At 27.1% G+C, this 18,474-nt stretch overlaps 2 protein-coding genes across 2 annotated transcripts; one reads left to right on the forward strand and one right to left on the reverse strand.

Moving 5' to 3' along the window:
- The first annotated feature begins 3,589 nt into the window (after positions 1 to 3,589).
- LOC111035324 (sex-regulated protein janus-A-like) lies at positions 3,590 to 5,561 on the forward strand. Its single transcript, XM_022316894.1, has 3 exons — positions 3,590 to 3,774; positions 5,198 to 5,363; positions 5,533 to 5,561. The coding sequence occupies exons 1-3, from the start codon at positions 3,727 to 3,729 to the stop codon at positions 5,544 to 5,546; spliced, it is 228 nt and encodes a 75-aa protein (XP_022172586.1). The 5' UTR covers positions 3,590 to 3,726; the 3' UTR covers positions 5,547 to 5,561.
- A 1,243-nt stretch (positions 5,562 to 6,804) lies between these two features.
- LOC111035323 (arrestin homolog) lies at positions 6,805 to 17,602 on the reverse strand. The gene is made up of 7 exons (XM_022316893.1): positions 17,287 to 17,602; positions 16,072 to 16,213; positions 14,449 to 14,598; positions 13,263 to 13,410; positions 12,000 to 12,289; positions 11,288 to 11,666; positions 6,805 to 10,787 (listed from the first exon to the last, which is right to left on the reverse strand). The coding sequence occupies exons 3-7, from the start codon at positions 14,542 to 14,544 to the stop codon at positions 10,681 to 10,683; spliced, it is 1,020 nt and encodes a 339-aa protein (XP_022172585.1). The 5' UTR covers positions 14,545 to 14,598; positions 16,072 to 16,213; positions 17,287 to 17,602; the 3' UTR covers positions 6,805 to 10,680.
- Between the last annotated feature and the right edge of the window lie 872 nt (positions 17,603 to 18,474).

Raw genomic sequence — 18,474 nt, forward strand, 5'->3', positions numbered from 1 at the left:
TAAATTATCTTATACACTATTATAATTGGATATAACTTTAAAAGTTTAAATTCAATACAAGTAAATACTACAGGAACTTCATAAATTAATGATTTAAGCAAATCACTTGTGTAAAATGTGTGAAAAAATATCACATTATACACTAATATAATATGTAAATTATTGATGTATATTGTATATAGGTACCTGCATTGTATTCCCTTTAAACTCCTATTTGTTTTGAAGCGTACTGGATGATAGAACACCATCGTTCGGAATTTCGGAAGTTCACATCATACTTTTAAAAAATGCACGCTTTCGTGGAGTGGTCGTACGGTAAACGTTTTAAATAATATTTTATAAAACTTTGAGAAGTTGTAAATAATTGTTTAAAAAAGTTTTTTTTTTTGTATACATATGTAATGATTAAAACTACCGTCAAGTAGGTAAAAGCTTTTCTGTATGGTAGGTGTCAATTGTGCCTCGTTATTGAATACGTAACTGTAATGGATGTGTTAAATTTGAAGCATATACGACAAAAAACGATTCTGAGCTAAGCTAGTCAAACTTTCTGGTAACCAAGGTTACCTAACAATTACTTTATCGTTAATTTTCAAAGGGTATAATATCACTTTACCATAGGAGTAAATCATGAAGGAAAGTAAAAATACCGTTTTAAGCTCAATTTTATTACTTATGAACAGTCTTGTAAAAGATGGTTTTTAAAAGTAGGTATTCAAGTAGAGATTTCAGATACAGAAGCTTGCCTTGAAAAGTACCTATTTAAAATACATTTTTGAATATTCAGCAAAAAAAAGCATTTGAGAAGGTACAAATAAAAAATTAATGCTTTCAAATTGTTTATTAAATATTTTTTTTACCTTTCAACTAAACCGATTTTTATGTTTTATGTTAATTTTATTTAGCGTATACATTTTACACAGCATCATTTTGCGAGACTTTACAATACTCAACTGTTTTCTCTGTCAAAGTGACAAAGTACCTATTTGATTTTCAGCTGAGTATAATTCAACGTAAAAAATACCTATATTATTATTTATTATATATATTCTCAATGTTTGTTTTTATTTTATGTGATAAAAATTAAAATAGAAAATATATAAAGTAAAAAAATTTCTTAAAGTATTTGAAAGTTACTATTTGATTTTATATACAGACACCATATCACATAAACTAGTTTGTTGAAGTACATTTTTCAAAAGTTTTTGAATACTATTACTCAAGTAGGTACTTTAATTCTTCATATAAAGAAAAGAAAATATAATTGACTTATAGTAATATTATTACCATTGGCGTTGCGTGATGAATTTATTCGGAGGGGGCCGGGGGGAGGGCTATGGGCTTTTTATTTTATTTGTGCTATCGACGACGCTGACGGAACTTCGTGTGAATTGTGAGGGAGCTTAACAGTAAGAATTCTGTTAGGTTAGGCCATAGCCCCCTTAGCCTCCTCCATTATTACACCATTTACACCTATGATTATTAGGTACTCCAATTGAGCTTAAGTCATATATTTTTTTGTATGTTTATTAATATTATTGTTATTATTTATTTTATAAATTAAATTAAACGAATCAGGAGCTGCGTTAGACATGCATACAAATCAATTTCTTCATTCGCGGTATATACTCATTGAGTCAGATTTACTTAATATTAGATTTACATTGCGTATTTAGGGAGGTCATAGGGGGCAATTGTGTCAGGTAGCACTTTTTATTGGAGGGGGAGACGCAGAACATTTAACACATGTGTTGTAAGTTTTTTTATGGGTGAGAAAAATTGTCATTATGAAAAAACTGGTGGGGTAAGAAAGCATTAAAAAAATGTGTACCCTGCAGGGCAGCAAAATCCTAGATACGCCACTGCATCGAGTTCTGAGCGACTTTTTGTACTGATAATTTTCATGCAAGATTACAATGTTTCTTGTCCTTTTTATTCGTTTAAAACTACTTCTAAGTTGAAAAATAAAATTGAAAAACTCGATTACCAAATGAAACAAACTATTATTAATTTTGGTTACTTTCTGTAGCTTTTACTTATGCTAAACAGTTATCTAATCAGCAAAATATAGATATAAACACGGAGATTACACATGGTGTACGAATTATTTGTTTATTTAAGAACAAATATACCTAACCCAAATGTTCCGATTGCTCATGATATAATAATTCTTAATTAAATAAAAAGATTTAGTCAACAAAATGGAAGCTTTATAGCTTTAAGTATAATAAAGGGTAATATAGGTAGGTAATATACATAGGTGCAATTTGGGTTGTGCTTGGGAGTGCTTAGCACCCTCAAATTTCTTCAAATTTTAATAGCCATTATGCAGGTATCCACAAACATAAGGTAATATGAAAAAAATTAAGGGGCTTTTGCACCTATACTTAAAGTCTTGTAAAATATATAACTACCGTTGACACAGATACAGAAATATAAAAATTTACCAAGTTATTTGATAGGTTTGCAGTTATAATGATTGAAGTAAGACTAAGACAGATGATTCATGTAGTTATACGTTTACCAGCTTAGCAGAAGCTATTAGAGCTCAGTAGTCAGGACCATTGGTGTAAATGTATAAATTGTCACATTCATTGTGTAACAGAATTTGGAGAGCCGATGCACTCGATGGAGTTGATCCAGACTGCTGAGTCTTACTCTATGACCTATGTCCTATGATTTTTTCCTGAATGTAATGTAGGTACAAGTTAGTGGATAATAGATGTCTGGATAGTCACAGACGTGTTTCAGGCGAACCGTAGCATCAGAAAATATAGACGATGCTAAGTATGGTGATTACTGATTAGTATAATAAGGAAACCAAATTACTAAAAAAATGTGAATCAGGTAGGTACCAATTTAGATTTTATATTTTATTTTACGTTTTAAATGTTATAGGTATTTGGATTTAATTAAATGTCCTAAATTATACTGTTATATTCTAAATAATAACCTTTTTAAAATACAATTGGGCATTGCGAATAATTAAATAATTAATAATGATGCAGTAGGTAGGTATCTACCACGATTAAAAACCTTTAATCATGGTACCTATCTACTGTGGATTGTGACTAGGTCTAGGTACATAATTTTCAATTATGATGTATTGAATATACATCCAAACATCAAAAATTATCCTCTTTGTCCTTTTTTCTGAACAGTTACTCAGTTTGTGCCATGATTCACGGCCTTGGTATAGGTAAAAATAATAATTAATATCACGGCCCGTGCAAAATACTGTATTCTATATTTCTATAATATATGTACCTATTGAATTCAAAGTGAATTGATAAATCCATATTATAATACATCTTATAAATAAATCCTAAGTATAAGCACTATGAGCTAGACATTAATATTAGGGTTTTATCTAGGATCTCAAAGTCTCAACTCACAACCAGTAGTATACTTAGTATACTTGTCTATGCTCTCAAAGTCTCAACTATTTTGTTTATAAGTATAAGCCATACGGTCTATCATTTTTATTCCACAGGTACGTCCTTTACTCCTGTGTGCCCTGTGGTATTATCATACTTGATAAATGTTATCAAATTTTAATTTTACCGGTTACTGGTTAGTATAATGTGATATTGGCGGTTGCAGGTTACTGACTACTCGTATACTCGACGTGTGTTGATGTTATTAGTATTTACTTATTTATATTAGTACCTACTTAGTAATTATTGTGTCCTTCGTAAAACCGTTGTTTCTAGAGTTCAAAAGTTGATGATTTTTGAAAGATTAACAACCTTTTCAAGACCACGATTTGTTAAGGTAAATGCTTATTTTATAATTGCTCATGGATCCATGGCCGTCATTTTAGTTTTTCTTATCCTGGTGTAAAATGTTCATTGTTCATTGCCCAATGTTCATTTATTTAAAGTAATAGGTGTATTACAAAGTCTATTGTACCGCTCGTCAAAAGTTATAACATGACAAAGAAGTTGAAATAACTTTTAAGAACGCAAATATATAAAACAACATTTTGTAATTCATGGTACCTTTAACCTTACTTTGTAGTCTTTGTTCAGTGAAGTACCCAGTTATATAAAAACATGATATATTAATTTAACGAATTTCAAGCAACAACGTTAAGTTAAAAAGAATTAAGTAAATATTTATTTGAATAACAATGATAAGATAGATGGAATATTTACTTTTTGTTTTCACCATTAACCTTATAATATAATATGAATCATAGTATTATACGTTAATTTTTCAAAATATTATTCATTAACTCATAAAATAAATTAAAAATGTATTACTTTATGAGTTATCTGCTGAGGAAGTTGTAATATCAAAATTAGAAGAAAAATTGATTTCTAAAGAAAAATTAAATAACAAAAGTAATAGTTATGTTATTAGGTAATTTATGATTCATACCTATAATATGAATATTATATTCTCTAATAATTTTCCAGTTTATGAGTCTTTTCTTATTTCCTAATTCAAAATTAATTATATGAATAAATATTGCCAATGAGGGGACTCCACGTTTTAAATTAAATATTTATGTTTTTTCCAAACTGTTATGAAATTCATGTACCTACTCTTGTAAACCTTTGTTCGTATTAATAATAATAATTATTATTACTTAAGAATTTTAAACTAATTTGTATAATATACCATTCATTTTATATGAATCTAAATGAATAAATTGTTAATGTCTACGGTAGATGTTCCTTAATAATCAAAATTATCTAGGTACGATTATGGGCTTGTGTGAGCATAGCTACCATAGCTACCATTTCAAATGTGATAAAACTGGCACAAAAATTTGATCAGCTCATAAAAATCTAGGGTGGAGCAATGATTTTATATAAATTGTATGGTAAAGTGGTTATTTAAAAAAATAAATTGTTCATAAATAAATACTGAAAACTTCAGTTAAATATTTTAGTTTTAATGTTTTAATTTTTTTTTTTTTTATCAAGAAAATCAAATCTAAACAGAATGAGTTAAAATAAAATTTCATATTACATTTTGATTAATTTACCCTAAGAAGCATAGCTTGTGGTGGGGCAAAGGAGTTACTTGTTTACAATTATAAAGTATTACAAATATAATTTGTTATATTTGATTTTGAATAGTAGTGATTTTTATTGATCATTTATTTAAAAGTTGTATGTGTACATTTTTGTCTTATGCATACATAGTTAATGGAAATGTTTTTTTAAAGTAATTGAATATTTTTTAGTTAATCATACGCACAATGTCATCTTCAGCATTAGAAAAAATTCCAGACGTAGATATTGATGACAAAGGCCGTTATAAATACATTTTGATCAAGGTTACAGATCAAAATGACTCATCCAACCAATCGAAATATGTTGTACGGGGTGGTCAAAGATTTGACTTTCATGGTAAGCATTCATTTTTTAAAATAAGATTAAGTTGAAATCAATTTGATAATACAGTGGAAATTGTTTATAATGACGATCAAGAAAACAAAGATAATAGGTCATAACTACCGATAAAATTTAACATATTGTACAACTTACTCATGCATTTTTTGTGGCTCTTTCCTTTAAGGTCATAAAACTTGATAAGTCTCAACAACCGGTGTCATTTTAATTTTATACCGTATTATATTCCAAATAAGCTTAGATAAATTGTGAACTGCAAGCTTTGGAAAGTTAGGGCCGGTGGGATTGGTTGCAGTTGTCAGCCACCAAGACTGCGCTTGGGCTAACTGCGATGCTTTTCCATCAGGATTTTTTTCCAAACTTATTTGGAATAGAGTATAATGTATCAATCTTTAATTTATGTATAATGGTTTTAATATAACTTAATACTTGTTTATTAATATTTCATCATTGTAGTTATAAAATGCAATGTATATATATACATATTACATATATATATATATGAATGTAAACAATTTAGTACAAAAACTGTGTGTATGACAATTTTACCAAATACTGTTTTTTAAATACTAGGTTTTAGGTACTAATGTATGGTATAATATTACATTTTTATGTTTTTTTAAGCTATTTAAATGTTGTCAAATGTTGAGAGTTTAAAATTATTAGAACATTAGCTATAAAATAAGTAATAAGTAATAATTATTAACTAATGTAAAGTTGTAAGTATTTTAATATTTTAGATTCTATAATATAGATGAACTGTATTTTTCAGTTGTATTTATTACAATTAATTGTATATTTGATTCAAGACAGTTAAAACACTAACTTTTAACTTTTTATAGTTAAGATATTATTTTATTTATTTATTGTTATAAACTTATAAAGTTACTTATGAAGAATTTACTGTAATATCATCAAGTAGGGAGTCATTATCTAGTACAGGGATTCCCAACCTTTTTTACCTAACGGCACACTTGATCATTTAAAAAAATTTCACGGTACACAAATAAATAATTAATAAAAAAAATCACAATTGTGTCATTGATCTTCTAAAAAATGCTTTTTTTTGTATTTTTGACATTATCTAATTACAATACTCACAAGATACTTGTATTAAATAGGAGTTGTAGAAATATAAACTACAGTAATATTTTGAAACTCCAATATTTTTATTCATTAATTTTGATAAAAATAAATAAAAAATTATGTGAAACTTAAATATAATGTAAATTAAAAAAAAAAATTATAATCTGAAACTTAATAAATTATAAATAATAAATTGTTTTTGTTTAATATTTTAATGATTCAAATTTAATGTGATATTTGAGACTGGTGTTTTTTACACAATTCCTCTATTCAGGGTGAAACAGTTGAAACAGCAAGACACAAATCAGGTTCAACATTTTTCAAACAATTTTTACTACTTGTTTTTATATGGTTCAGAGCAAAAAATGCCTGTTCACCAAGATATGATGTAGAAAATGGTAATAACAATAGTATCGCTTTCTGAGAAATAGATGGATATTCTGAAGCTAAATTTAACCAGAAGGAATCTATGTTACTTTTCTGACTATTAAATAATATTCGGATAGTAGAACTAGAACACATATCAATGAATTCATTCTTTTCGTCATTAGTAAGATCAATTTCATTCATATTGTCTGTAAAATCAAATGGCAACACGACCCAATCTGCAGATGTTGTCAAGAAAGGAAAATAATGTTAGATTTTTTCTTCGAGTAATATAAGATGCTCAATTATAAGTTGTTGTAGTTCTTTAATATTGGATTTGCCCATCGTTTATTTTGAAAATGTTGGATCGGGAACTATCTAATATTCTAATGTATAGTTAGTGCTGTGTCTTTCCATGTGGACATTTTATCAATTTTTATTTTTAGGAGATTTCTATTACACAATTACAACGTAAGACAAAAATTACACGGCACACCTAAATAATTTTGCGGCACACTTATGCGCCGCGGTATGGCTGTTGGGAATCCCTGATCTAGTAATTTGTTAGTGGCTTGACTGACGTTTAAGTTTTTTAATAACAACCCGATATGTTTTGTTTTCAACGTTTTTTAAAATACTGATAGTTATCAAGACTTACAAATAATTAATCACAGTATAGTTTTCATTTTTTCAATTCATGGTTTTTCTTAGGTTTGATTTCTTAAGTCATAGAGTAAGTTTTGGATAAGTTCATATCCAAAGTCCTTTACAAAATACGTACCTCACATACCAAGATTTTGCAGCTGTTTTGGTTACATTGATTTACTCAGGATCTTATAAAATCTATACATTTTAATAATTAATAATTAATCTATGTTACTATTGGGAACTTGATGTCTTGATATAATGATTTAAAAAAGCATTGCAATGAAAGAACAAAATATTATTTTATAAGTGCGTGTAAAAATCTTTTATATTTAAACACAATTATATAATATATATTAACAAATTTAATATATAAATGTTAAAAGGTCTAGTCTCTTCAGTACATGTACCATTTAAATAGTATTAAATAGTTTTCAAATTAAAAGATATATTAGTTTTATTATTATCTAACTAAATTTGAATAAAATAATTATTTATTTGTTGAAAAAACAACTAATGTGTTAAAGGTAATTCATTGATTTTGTTGTAAAGAAGTTGATGAAAACAATTTTTTTTCTGGAATATCTTTGTAATATAAACTTTTAAGCTTTTTATTAAAATAATTTATACTCAATAATTACATTTTTTAAATATTTAATCGCAACATGTGAGACTTGACCTTTTGATTATGCCATTAAAAATATACACTTACATAGCATTTATAAAATATTCTGATATGTACATTGGCTTAAAAAGTTAAATCCATACATTTTACAAAACTTGTTGATTATATAAAACTATTGCAAAATGTATTAAGGTATTTGTAAACTTATGTATGAGTTAACCTAAGACACTTTTATTGTAACAATTTAGTTGCTTAAACATTTTAACACAACATTTATTAACTTTTAAACCTGATAAATCTTAGGCTTTACAATAATTAAAATACATCTAATTTCAATAATGATTAAGCATCAACAATTCAATTTATTTACAGTTTAGTAACAATTTACCAAATAATTAATGTTGAAATCATTTTGAGGTTGTAAATCTAAATTTTAATTAAATTCTCAGTTAATACCTTTAAGGTTATACTTGTATTAGGTAGTCATTATACCAATCATACATGAGTAATTTCTCCAGGTATCAATGATTTTACTGAAATTAATTTTTATTGAATACTTACGGCTATAATTAAAATCACTAAATGATTTAACAACAAAAATGTTAAGTATTATCTACATTATAAACAATTTACGAAGAGAAATAAATAATGTACTCCTTGAAATATTAAACTATCATTTTCAGTTGTACAAGATTAGTCCCCCTAATTGCGTGATCGCAATAACAACATTTTTAAAATTATAAATTAATTTGTCAAAAAAAAAAAAATTCATTTCTAAAATGTCTCCATACATATTCTAACTAACTAAATTCTTAACCATGTATTAAACTTTACAAAATGTCACAATGATTTATTTGATTGTATGAGTTTCTTAACATAATATTAACATAAATCTAGTAAAATACTTGTTTGAAAATAGGTTTTGACAGTTATGAAGTCTATGAAAATTAGTATTTTAAATAAATAAAAGTAATTAAAAAGTATAACTTAAATGTAACCGTAGGAGTTAAACTTAAATAATTATAATGCGAGTATTTATTAACCATAGGTATTTTAAAGTATATCTTGTTTTGATTAACTATTCTTATACAGGATGATTCCTCAAGCATTCTCATCTCTATGTTTCCTTTAAATCCTTAAGTAATACAAACAAATCAGTGTATTCAAAAATGCAAAAATTCATATTATAAATAACTACATTATTGAAGGAAAAAAGGGAATGAGTAGCTTGGTGAATCGTATGTGATATATTTATAATTAGATTAAAATAATATTTGTATAATGTTGTTTAGTAGTACTTTTAACTACTTTTACTACTAACTAATTGACAGATGAAGAATGGAATTTTCAATCTCCTAATTATTGCAATCATGGCAATCAAATAAAATTGTTTTAAGTTAATTTGTTATAAAATTAGTTCTGTGGTAAAAAACGGATCAAAATATTATCCAACCCAATGAATATACATAATATTTTAATATGAATTATATTATTAACAATGAAGTATTAAGTTTATTCTGTGATAGGTGATACTTTTTATCTATTTATTATATATATATTTTTTTGATTTCTGTAAAATGATTTTTTATTGGAGCATACAACATTGTTCTGGTATTGAGAGGAATTACAAATAAATATCTATTTATTTGAACAATTTTTTTAATTTAAGTTTTTGAATTTTTAAATGATATAAATCGCTGATAATTATTGTTATGTTAATATCTCATATTATTTGTACCTTTTTTAATTTTTCTGTAGAAAAATGATGTATAGTTAATGCCATTTTCCCTTTATATTATGATATTCAATAATCATCAATGCATGACTTCTTATAGAATTGACTTTATTTATGAACACAAATAATATATTTTATTTTCAAAGACAACATCAATTTACATATGTGAAACTCAACTAATGTATACAATCAAACTGAAATTATTATAAGCTTAAATGTGTATTCAGTGTTTTTAATTTTTAATTGGTTATTTTAAGCTGTGCTTATTTTTATTTTTTTAAACACGACTTGAAAACATCATTTTAATAGAAGCATTAAGTAGATTATTGAGCTCCATTGGATTTTAGAATACGGCTTGTCTAGAATAATACTGTACAGTTTTTAAATCGTAAAATTACTCTACCCTGCAAGAAATCAGCCTGGTTATTGGTATTGGTAAAATGTTCTTTAGTTTTCTGAGATTTTATTATTCAAATTAACAACCTCAGACGTTATAATGAAGAAGACATAATATTATAATATCCTAAAAACTGTAAATTATTTTGGGCTTATATTGAATTTGATAAGTTTTATATTGTTTTCTAATTATATATTTTAACTATTATACAATCATAGTTTTTTACTTACTCGAATAGAGGTACCTACTACTATGTACAATCTATTTTATGTAGTATAAAAAATAACAATAAAACTTTTTTGTAGTTGGTCCCCCTACACTATCTGTTGTTGTTAAAACAGCATAAAATTCTTTTAAATTTAAAACGGTTGTCTTCATGATGATCTTCGGCATTTTGATCGGCCGTGGCTGTTGTTGGTGTCGAACGAATATGTCGATTATCGGCCGATTCGATTAATCCTCAGAGTGCTAAGTTGTTGGTGCATTGTTCGTCTGATGTCATTGCTGCTTCTTTACTGTCCACCATTAGACAGGGTCCCAATGACGCACATGAAGAATCCTTGCATTCTATGTCACAAATATATACAAATTTTAGGTATATTAATAAATTATACGGAAACAAACAAAATCGATAAAGTCATGGCCGTATTTTGGGTGGAGGGAGGGGTCCACAGTGTTCTGAAACGCCAAATTTCTGGTTATTAGTAAATCATAATACAAAAAATTTGTTTTTGTACATCGCGGTTAAACAGATGTTAAAACTTCTATTATGTAATGAGTAACAGTGCTGCTCAACTAGGACTTATTTTTGGTGGTTAGGGAAGACTGGCTACTGCCATCCGGTTGTGACAATAAATTAATGATGATCAATGATTATAGACTAAAATTATAATCTTAATTTAACATAAATAGTTGGATCTTCTCGTGAAAAAAAATATTGATATGATTTAGCCATATAATTTAAAAAAATATTTAATTACTCCGCATTATCGGTTATGAAGTACTTATACGGCTTTACCTATTATAGGTACTTGTAGCTACTTGTGACTTGTCTAAAAATAGTTTACCTGCCGGGTAAGTATTTGAAGGCGTGTGCATCAAAGTAAATGGTAATTTGAGTGACATCTGACCACCCATGGCGCCTATTAAAAGCTTGACTTTTACGTAATACGTGACGTAAATTGCAAATACGTTTCTGTCTTCTGGCGACACGCACACCACAGTGCTAGATAACGTGCCCTCCGACTTGTTTACGGCAGACCCCAGCGAGTCCTCAAGTGCGATCCAATTTTTGGTTCTCGCCTTGATAGGGTGCAGCAGGTATTCTTTTTCGAGTGAACCACCATTTCCGGGTATCGGTACATCGGCACATTCATCTGATGCAACTGTGTTCTTAAATTTACCATTGCTGAACATGCATACGTCGACGTGCTGTACAATGAACACCTATAAATGTATATAATATCGTCAGTCTGGACGGAACGGTGTTATACTAGGTAGCTGATATCATAGAATTTCGTTGTATTTTTTTAGTAGTTGTCCTGCAGTAAAATATTAAAATCGATTTTGTTTGTCAAAAATCTGCAGAAAAATATAACAGCTATACAATTGGTACATATATTACGTCATAATAACACTGTGTTGTTTAAATTTCAGAATTATTTGAGTTGAATCGGTAATCATTTATTCGAAAATAAAATGCATATTAGTGGCACTACTAGTATGTTTTACTGATAGTGTAGGGGAATTTGTTCTACTTTTTTAACTTGAAGCTTTTACCTTTATTCGTCTGACAGCTTTTTTACTTGTGTTCTTCACGCTGATGTTAACGTGAATTGGATCACCGTGTGTATAAATAGCTTTGTCTAGGTTTGCCTCTAAGGTAACTTTACCGTCGCTAAGTAAAAACGGTTTCTCTGAAGTAGCTTGCGGTCCTCTTTGACGCCAACCTTTTGGCTGCTCTGATCTGGGCGTAGGCGTGGGCGGTGGTGGCGCTGAAGCCATTTGCACTACTTTGATACCCATTTTTACGATATTTTTTCGCTGTAACTTTTCGTCTGCCCTTTCGGCTACATTTGTATACACACAATAACATTGTTAATTTTTGTACACAGTACATTTAAGTAAATATTAGAGATATTTCGACGTGCAAGGGCTTTGTTTATCAAAAACTTGAGTATTAAATTTAGGTAACTTTTATACATATTATATGTTAAAGGCATTATATAATTTGTATTTTATGTTTAATTAATATTACTTTGATTAATCGTTTATTCGTGTGCTAATAAGGGATATAAAAAATCTTTCAGTAGAATAATACTTGGGTAATACTTGTTTTCACTGAGCTAACATTTTTCATTTCGAAAATATTTAAGTCTTGTCCGTAAAATTATGTCATTTCCCTCGGTATTTGTTAAACTTATAATTAATTGAACTAGAAACCGTTTGTGGTAAAACATCTGTAGCGCTTGATCTAATTTGAATACAATTCCTTAAACCTCCTTTGAGAGTCGAAATTTTAATGAATGATGAGCCATTGCATACGCGATAATATTATATACATTCACATTGTACTTACTACTTATATATTAATTATATGTGTTTTTGTAATCATTTGTTATTATAATGATAACATTCAGTTAACATGACCATCACTTTAATTGTTCGCGAGAAAATATTTAAGAAACTTAAAATGTATTATAAATTTAAATAAAATAAATTATACTATTTTGTTAAGGAAATTAATGTAGTTTATGTAATAGATTTTACGCATCAGTTAATAGTCGTTCTATTGGCGTTTAAAGTATTTTAATAATAAGTTTGTGACATGTGAGAAAAAATTTGTTTATTGACGTTGTAAAAATATTTATTGATTCAAATAAAACGTATGAAATCTTTTAAATTATATACAAGTTAATGATCTGCTTATAATAAATACACCGTACACGTATAACTCAATGTTTACAATGTATACTCAATATATAATACTATTTAATTATATTTTTTAAATTAATAATATTATATTATTGTTTTTTTCCATACCTATGTATACTCGTATATCGTAACTAGTTCCTATTGGAGCGCCGTTGTATTCTTTGGCAGGAACTAATTGGACGCTAGGTGGAGCTAAATGAGTTATTTCCATTGAAAACGCATGAGCATTGCTTCCCAGTCTTTGTATTAACATTTCCTTAGAAAATAAAAACAAAAAGTTGTATTTTAAGGGAACTTTTATGCATTAGAATATACACTATTTCGTTAGATGTTTTTAATTAGATTAATTAAAAGCCCGATAACGATATGAAATTTATAATATTTATTATGTACATTGCTAGAATGAGATTTTTTATGTATCATATTTCTATTTTATGAACATATTTTTAGTTAATAACTTTTATTAATACATTAAATTATTAAATAACGTTTAATATATATTTTTTCTATGATTCACTTATTGTTGAGCTATTTAGTTGTTTATATTTATATATATTATATTCAATAATAAATCATGCTTTAGTTTAAATACATACTGCATATTGACATACTAGTATGCATATGATTGTGAATAAAAAGACCTAAAATCTTAGGTTAGGTTATTTTATCGGTGTAAAAAAAATGTGTTTCGAAATATTTAAACATTTAGTTATTCCCTTTTTACAAACAGTCTACAGGGATATATCGAATAAAAAATTCATTACATACCTATGTACGATCGAAAATAATTTATAATAAATGTGTGAATTAGAGGTGGTTAATACTTTTGAAAGTTATCTGATACAAATTTTGAATAGACCTTAGCTTTGGTTTACTTATAGTTTTATTTGCTTTTTGTTATGGTTAAATTTAGGAATTAATTTAATATTTACAATTTTATTACTGAAAGCTTATTATTAAAAATAAATAAATTAGAAATTATTTGTTTGACGAAGATCAATTAAATCTGAATATAATTTAAATCGTGTTTGATTTATTATGCATTTAAAAATAAATAAAACACTACTATATTAGTTTTTACCTACTGGCTACGATAATGAATAATTTTTAGATTTTATATATTTTCATATAATATTAATACATTTCAAAAAGTAATTATTTAAGCGTATATAAAATATAATATTTAATTTGAATTTTAAAGGATTGATCAGTCGATTGTTAAAAGTAATAGTGTTATAAATTACAATACTTTATTTTTAGATGAACATACATAATATAATCAATATTTATATACCTGTAACGGTGTATTTTGTTCACGTTGTGCATTTTCGTGAGGTGGATAAATTTGCGCTAAACACATGATTGCTTCGTTACAGAATTTCAATCCCATTACTTCCTCATCTTCTCTTCCATACCGGAAAGTTAATGTTATTTGCCCGAACACCTTTATGAATTGAAATGCAATTTTTAGTAATAATAATTTATAATATTATGCCGGTGTACGATATAATATTACTCTAGAAAATAAAGTTGGGTTGATCATGTTCTATTAATCGCTTAAAACTGTTTTGTTATGAATCTATCAAAGTTCATTGGATAATTTTGTATGGGGTGATTCATTTATAATAAAGTTGTATCAAGCGGTGTTACGTTCATTCATTATTTTTTTTAAGTTTATTTTTAAAGGTTAGTAACCTACCTAGTCAACTATTAACATTTAACACACATGACATGTCATCGTACACAAACGTCTTTGTATTAAAATTCTCCTGTTAAACACCATCGTTTCGTTGCGTGTTTTGTCGACGGTGCCCATTTAAAATCCATTAAAGACGCAAAAGAACCGGGAAGTAATAAGAGCAATAATAATACTGTAAAACTCAGCATGACCGCGTTGAAATGCTTTTAACGCCAATGTAGGTCTCGAAAGTAATTTAACCAATGAGTTTTACAGTACTGTACAGTGTATGTGAAGTCGTGAAGGGGTGTTTTTCAATGGTATATTATATAATTTTTCGTGTGCACTTAATACATCCTGTACATACGCATACGTATCTACCAACTGAATTATTTTAGACAATAACTGTACAGTAATTGTTAAAAATGCTTAATTAAATGATGATAGGTACCTTGCACCTATAATCTATATATACCAACCTGTTAATAATATTACGGTCGATCGTTGCAACCGCGAGTAGCAACTCAACTGAGCGTATATTTCCTGTTTCTAACTCAGTATATCTATTACCTAGTACCTACAATGTTTCTACTTGTAAAAACATATTATGCGTACCTATATGTATATTTTAGTATTTATTTGAACAATTTTATATGTTAATATTTTTATATTTTTATCCTCCGGTAAAATAATGATTTATTATTGTTTTGCGTTATACTTAGTTGATATTTATTTATTTATATTATTAGTTGTAATGTGAAAAATGTCAGTGATTCATCTCTAAATAAACTATATGCCTTGTTTATATAAACATAGTATTATGTATTAAGAATCACGAAGTACAAAGTTTGTTGTAGACTTGTAGTCTATATGCGAGTTTATACGTCATAACTTAATATGAGTAAATGTTTGTGCAGAAAAACTTTGAATGACAACCATAATAATATAAATACAATTATATTTTCAACGTAGATAATAATATATTGTATGGAGATTTATAATAACTGTGATTTTGATTACACTTTTTAATCATTCGTTACAAACATTGTAACTTCTATGTATATATTCGAAGTGTGTAATTAAATATATTGTCTGCAAGAGTAATAACTTAATTAATGATAAATACAATTTATTATTATTACGCTGAAACATGATATTTTTTACTTTAATGATTTCATAAAAAATATTTAGTTACTTCATGTAATTAAAAATATAAAAAAATACTTTAATTGACAGTACTTTTTTCTTTGTATCCCTCAATAGATCTGGTTCCACTAATACGATTCCGTGTATTTTTGTGGACGAATTATTGGACACCACTACGTCTCTATTGCCCAAATATAAACACAGCTTGTTGTTCTGGGCAGTTTTTCTAAAAACTCTGTAAAATGAAAATACAATTTTAATTTTAATTTTGATATATGTTTTTGAAATTTTGATAGTTTTTCAAACAGTTGGTCGGTAGAATATTTATTTTATATTTGTATATAGTTTTAATTTGTATATAGTATCAAGTATTAAAAATTGATTTAATTCTATAGATTTACAAATTACATAAATACAAATTATCTACTGATTTACGTCATTGTGTGTCCGTTATTGTGCGATAAATCATTGTTAATTTAATGTTTATACTTTCATAGTTTTATTTCAGTTTGGACGAATATGAAAAAGGATTTTTTTAAACATCGGAGGAATATTATCGCAGTATTCATACAATGAATTTCACCTTTTTTTTATTCTGCATTATAGTTTAATAGGTGTTGTAGTTAATTGGCATACGCGTTCCTGTTTGGTTCATTATTTTCAATTAAAAGGGAAAAAATTTATTGAATTTTCGCCTACGCCATTTACTGCAGTTAAGTAAAAGTTGAATTCAATGTGACGCATGTGCTGCAGTGTACCTATACATTACTGTTTTATAAACAATGCTTTCCTATACTTTATTTAAAAATACAAAATTTAAATCAGTTACTGTAGATTTTTCTATAATAAATGATGTTTTAGAATGTCGTGGGCAGTTATCGGAAATGTCTATATGTTGTCGGAAAGGCTAATAGCATTGATTAATGATTGTCACTTTCTAAAACATGCTGAATGATGAAATATTGAACGTTATCTGACTATATTTTGTTTATTTATTTCTTATTAGAATTTCATATGCATGGATGTATATTGTATAATAATTGATAAGTGTATGAACTGTTATAAAAATAAATGTAATGCCCTAAATGTAATTAGTAATTACCCATACTATTTTTTTTCGTGTGGTACCACAATTGAGGTAGGAACTGAGGAATTGAGGAGGTATTACTTTTACCTTATTACTATCTATGTCTATGTAATAATTACACTTAATAACTAGGTACCTAATAAGTATAATAGATTCGATATAGTTGTATACATATATGATTAAAATCCTAAAAAATGTAACCCATATAATTATCAATTTACCTGTGCGCTATTCCTGGTAAAGAATCTTGAATGCATGACCTGAAAAATTATAAATTATAATCAATGAAAATTTGATGTAAGTGATGAGTATAGGTTGAAACAGTTTAATGATGTTAGAGTCAATACCAATATTTATAGTATAAGCAATTTACCGTTTGTTTTTATAAAATAACTAAATATTCCTACTATATAGGTAGAGTATTATCTATATTTAATGGTAAAACTTTGTAATTTAATTACATAAAATAATGAAGTCAAGTATACTAAGTAGAGTAAAATAAGTCCGATATAATTTTCAATTCTCGAATATTGTGTGTGTATTTTTTAAAGCCTTTCTCAAATATTATCTACTTTTAATATTATATAAATAAAACAAATATATTTTGAATATACCATAAACTTTCATATTATGTTTTTTTGTTTGTTACAATTATTGAATATAAGTTCAGATAATCTAAATGTATACATTATTGTATATATATTTATTTCTAGTAGGTATGTACTATATATTACGTTACCCAAATGCCGGAAATCAGCTAATTTTAGTTGTGACTAGTCTTTTTTAACAATGTATAATTTGGTTAGGTGGCAACATTGATCGAATATCATACACACATCATAAAATTACTAAAATTGATACTCGATGTGGGCTATATTAATTTATTTATTAGTACACTACCTACATAAATAGATGAAATCATTTATTATGTTACTATCTTTTACTATAGTACATAATTAATAAAAAAATTAATATGAGGTATATAATCAAATTATTTTACTTATTTTCACAAAACAAACTGTTAGGCATTTTGAATACACGCTTGTCCTCGATGGCCTGACCTGGCCCAGCCCCTACGTTGGGATTTTCAAAACTTTTTTTTTGAAAAATAATAAATGTTAGTATGTATTTGAATGCCAACTATTGTTGTTTGCATTCTTTTGGTTTAAGCGTAAATCCAACAATTAAGTAATATGTAATGTTTCATGAGCGACAAATCGATAACCAGCTTAACTTTAAAATACTGGTAAATAACATTGACTAAATTTATCAGTCAAGTATAGTAATGTACCGATTTCCAACAATGACTGGTTTACTGTTAGATCAGTGTTGACCATAGCCACGCGCACTGGCATTTTGTGACAATGCAGCTGCTTGTACGCATTGTCTTGTGTGGCTACGGTCAAATG

This window comes from Myzus persicae, unplaced genomic scaffold (assembly GCF_001856785.1).
Source record: "Myzus persicae strain clone G006 unplaced genomic scaffold, MPER_G0061.0, whole genome shotgun sequence".
NCBI lineage: Eukaryota > Metazoa > Arthropoda > Insecta > Hemiptera > Aphididae > Myzus > Myzus persicae.

Coding starts and splice junctions, on each gene's coding strand:
- LOC111035324 (XM_022316894.1), top strand. CDS start 3,727: ATGATTTTTGAAAGATTAACAACCTTTTCAAGACCACGATTTGTTAAG. Junction 3,775..5,197: donor CAAGACCACGATTTGTTAAG/GTAAATGCTTAT, acceptor AATATTTTTTAG/TTAATCATACGCACAATGTC.
- LOC111035323 (XM_022316893.1), bottom strand. CDS start 14,544: ATGGGATTGAAATTCTGTAACGAAGCAATCATGTGTTTAGCGCAAATT. Junction 13,411..14,448: donor AACAAAATACACCGTTACAG/GTATATAAATAT, acceptor TTATTTTCTAAG/GAAATGTTAATACAAAGACT. Junction 10,788..11,287: donor TTCAAATACTTACCCGGCAG/GTAAACTATTTT, acceptor TTTGTGACATAG/AATGCAAGGATTCTTCATGT.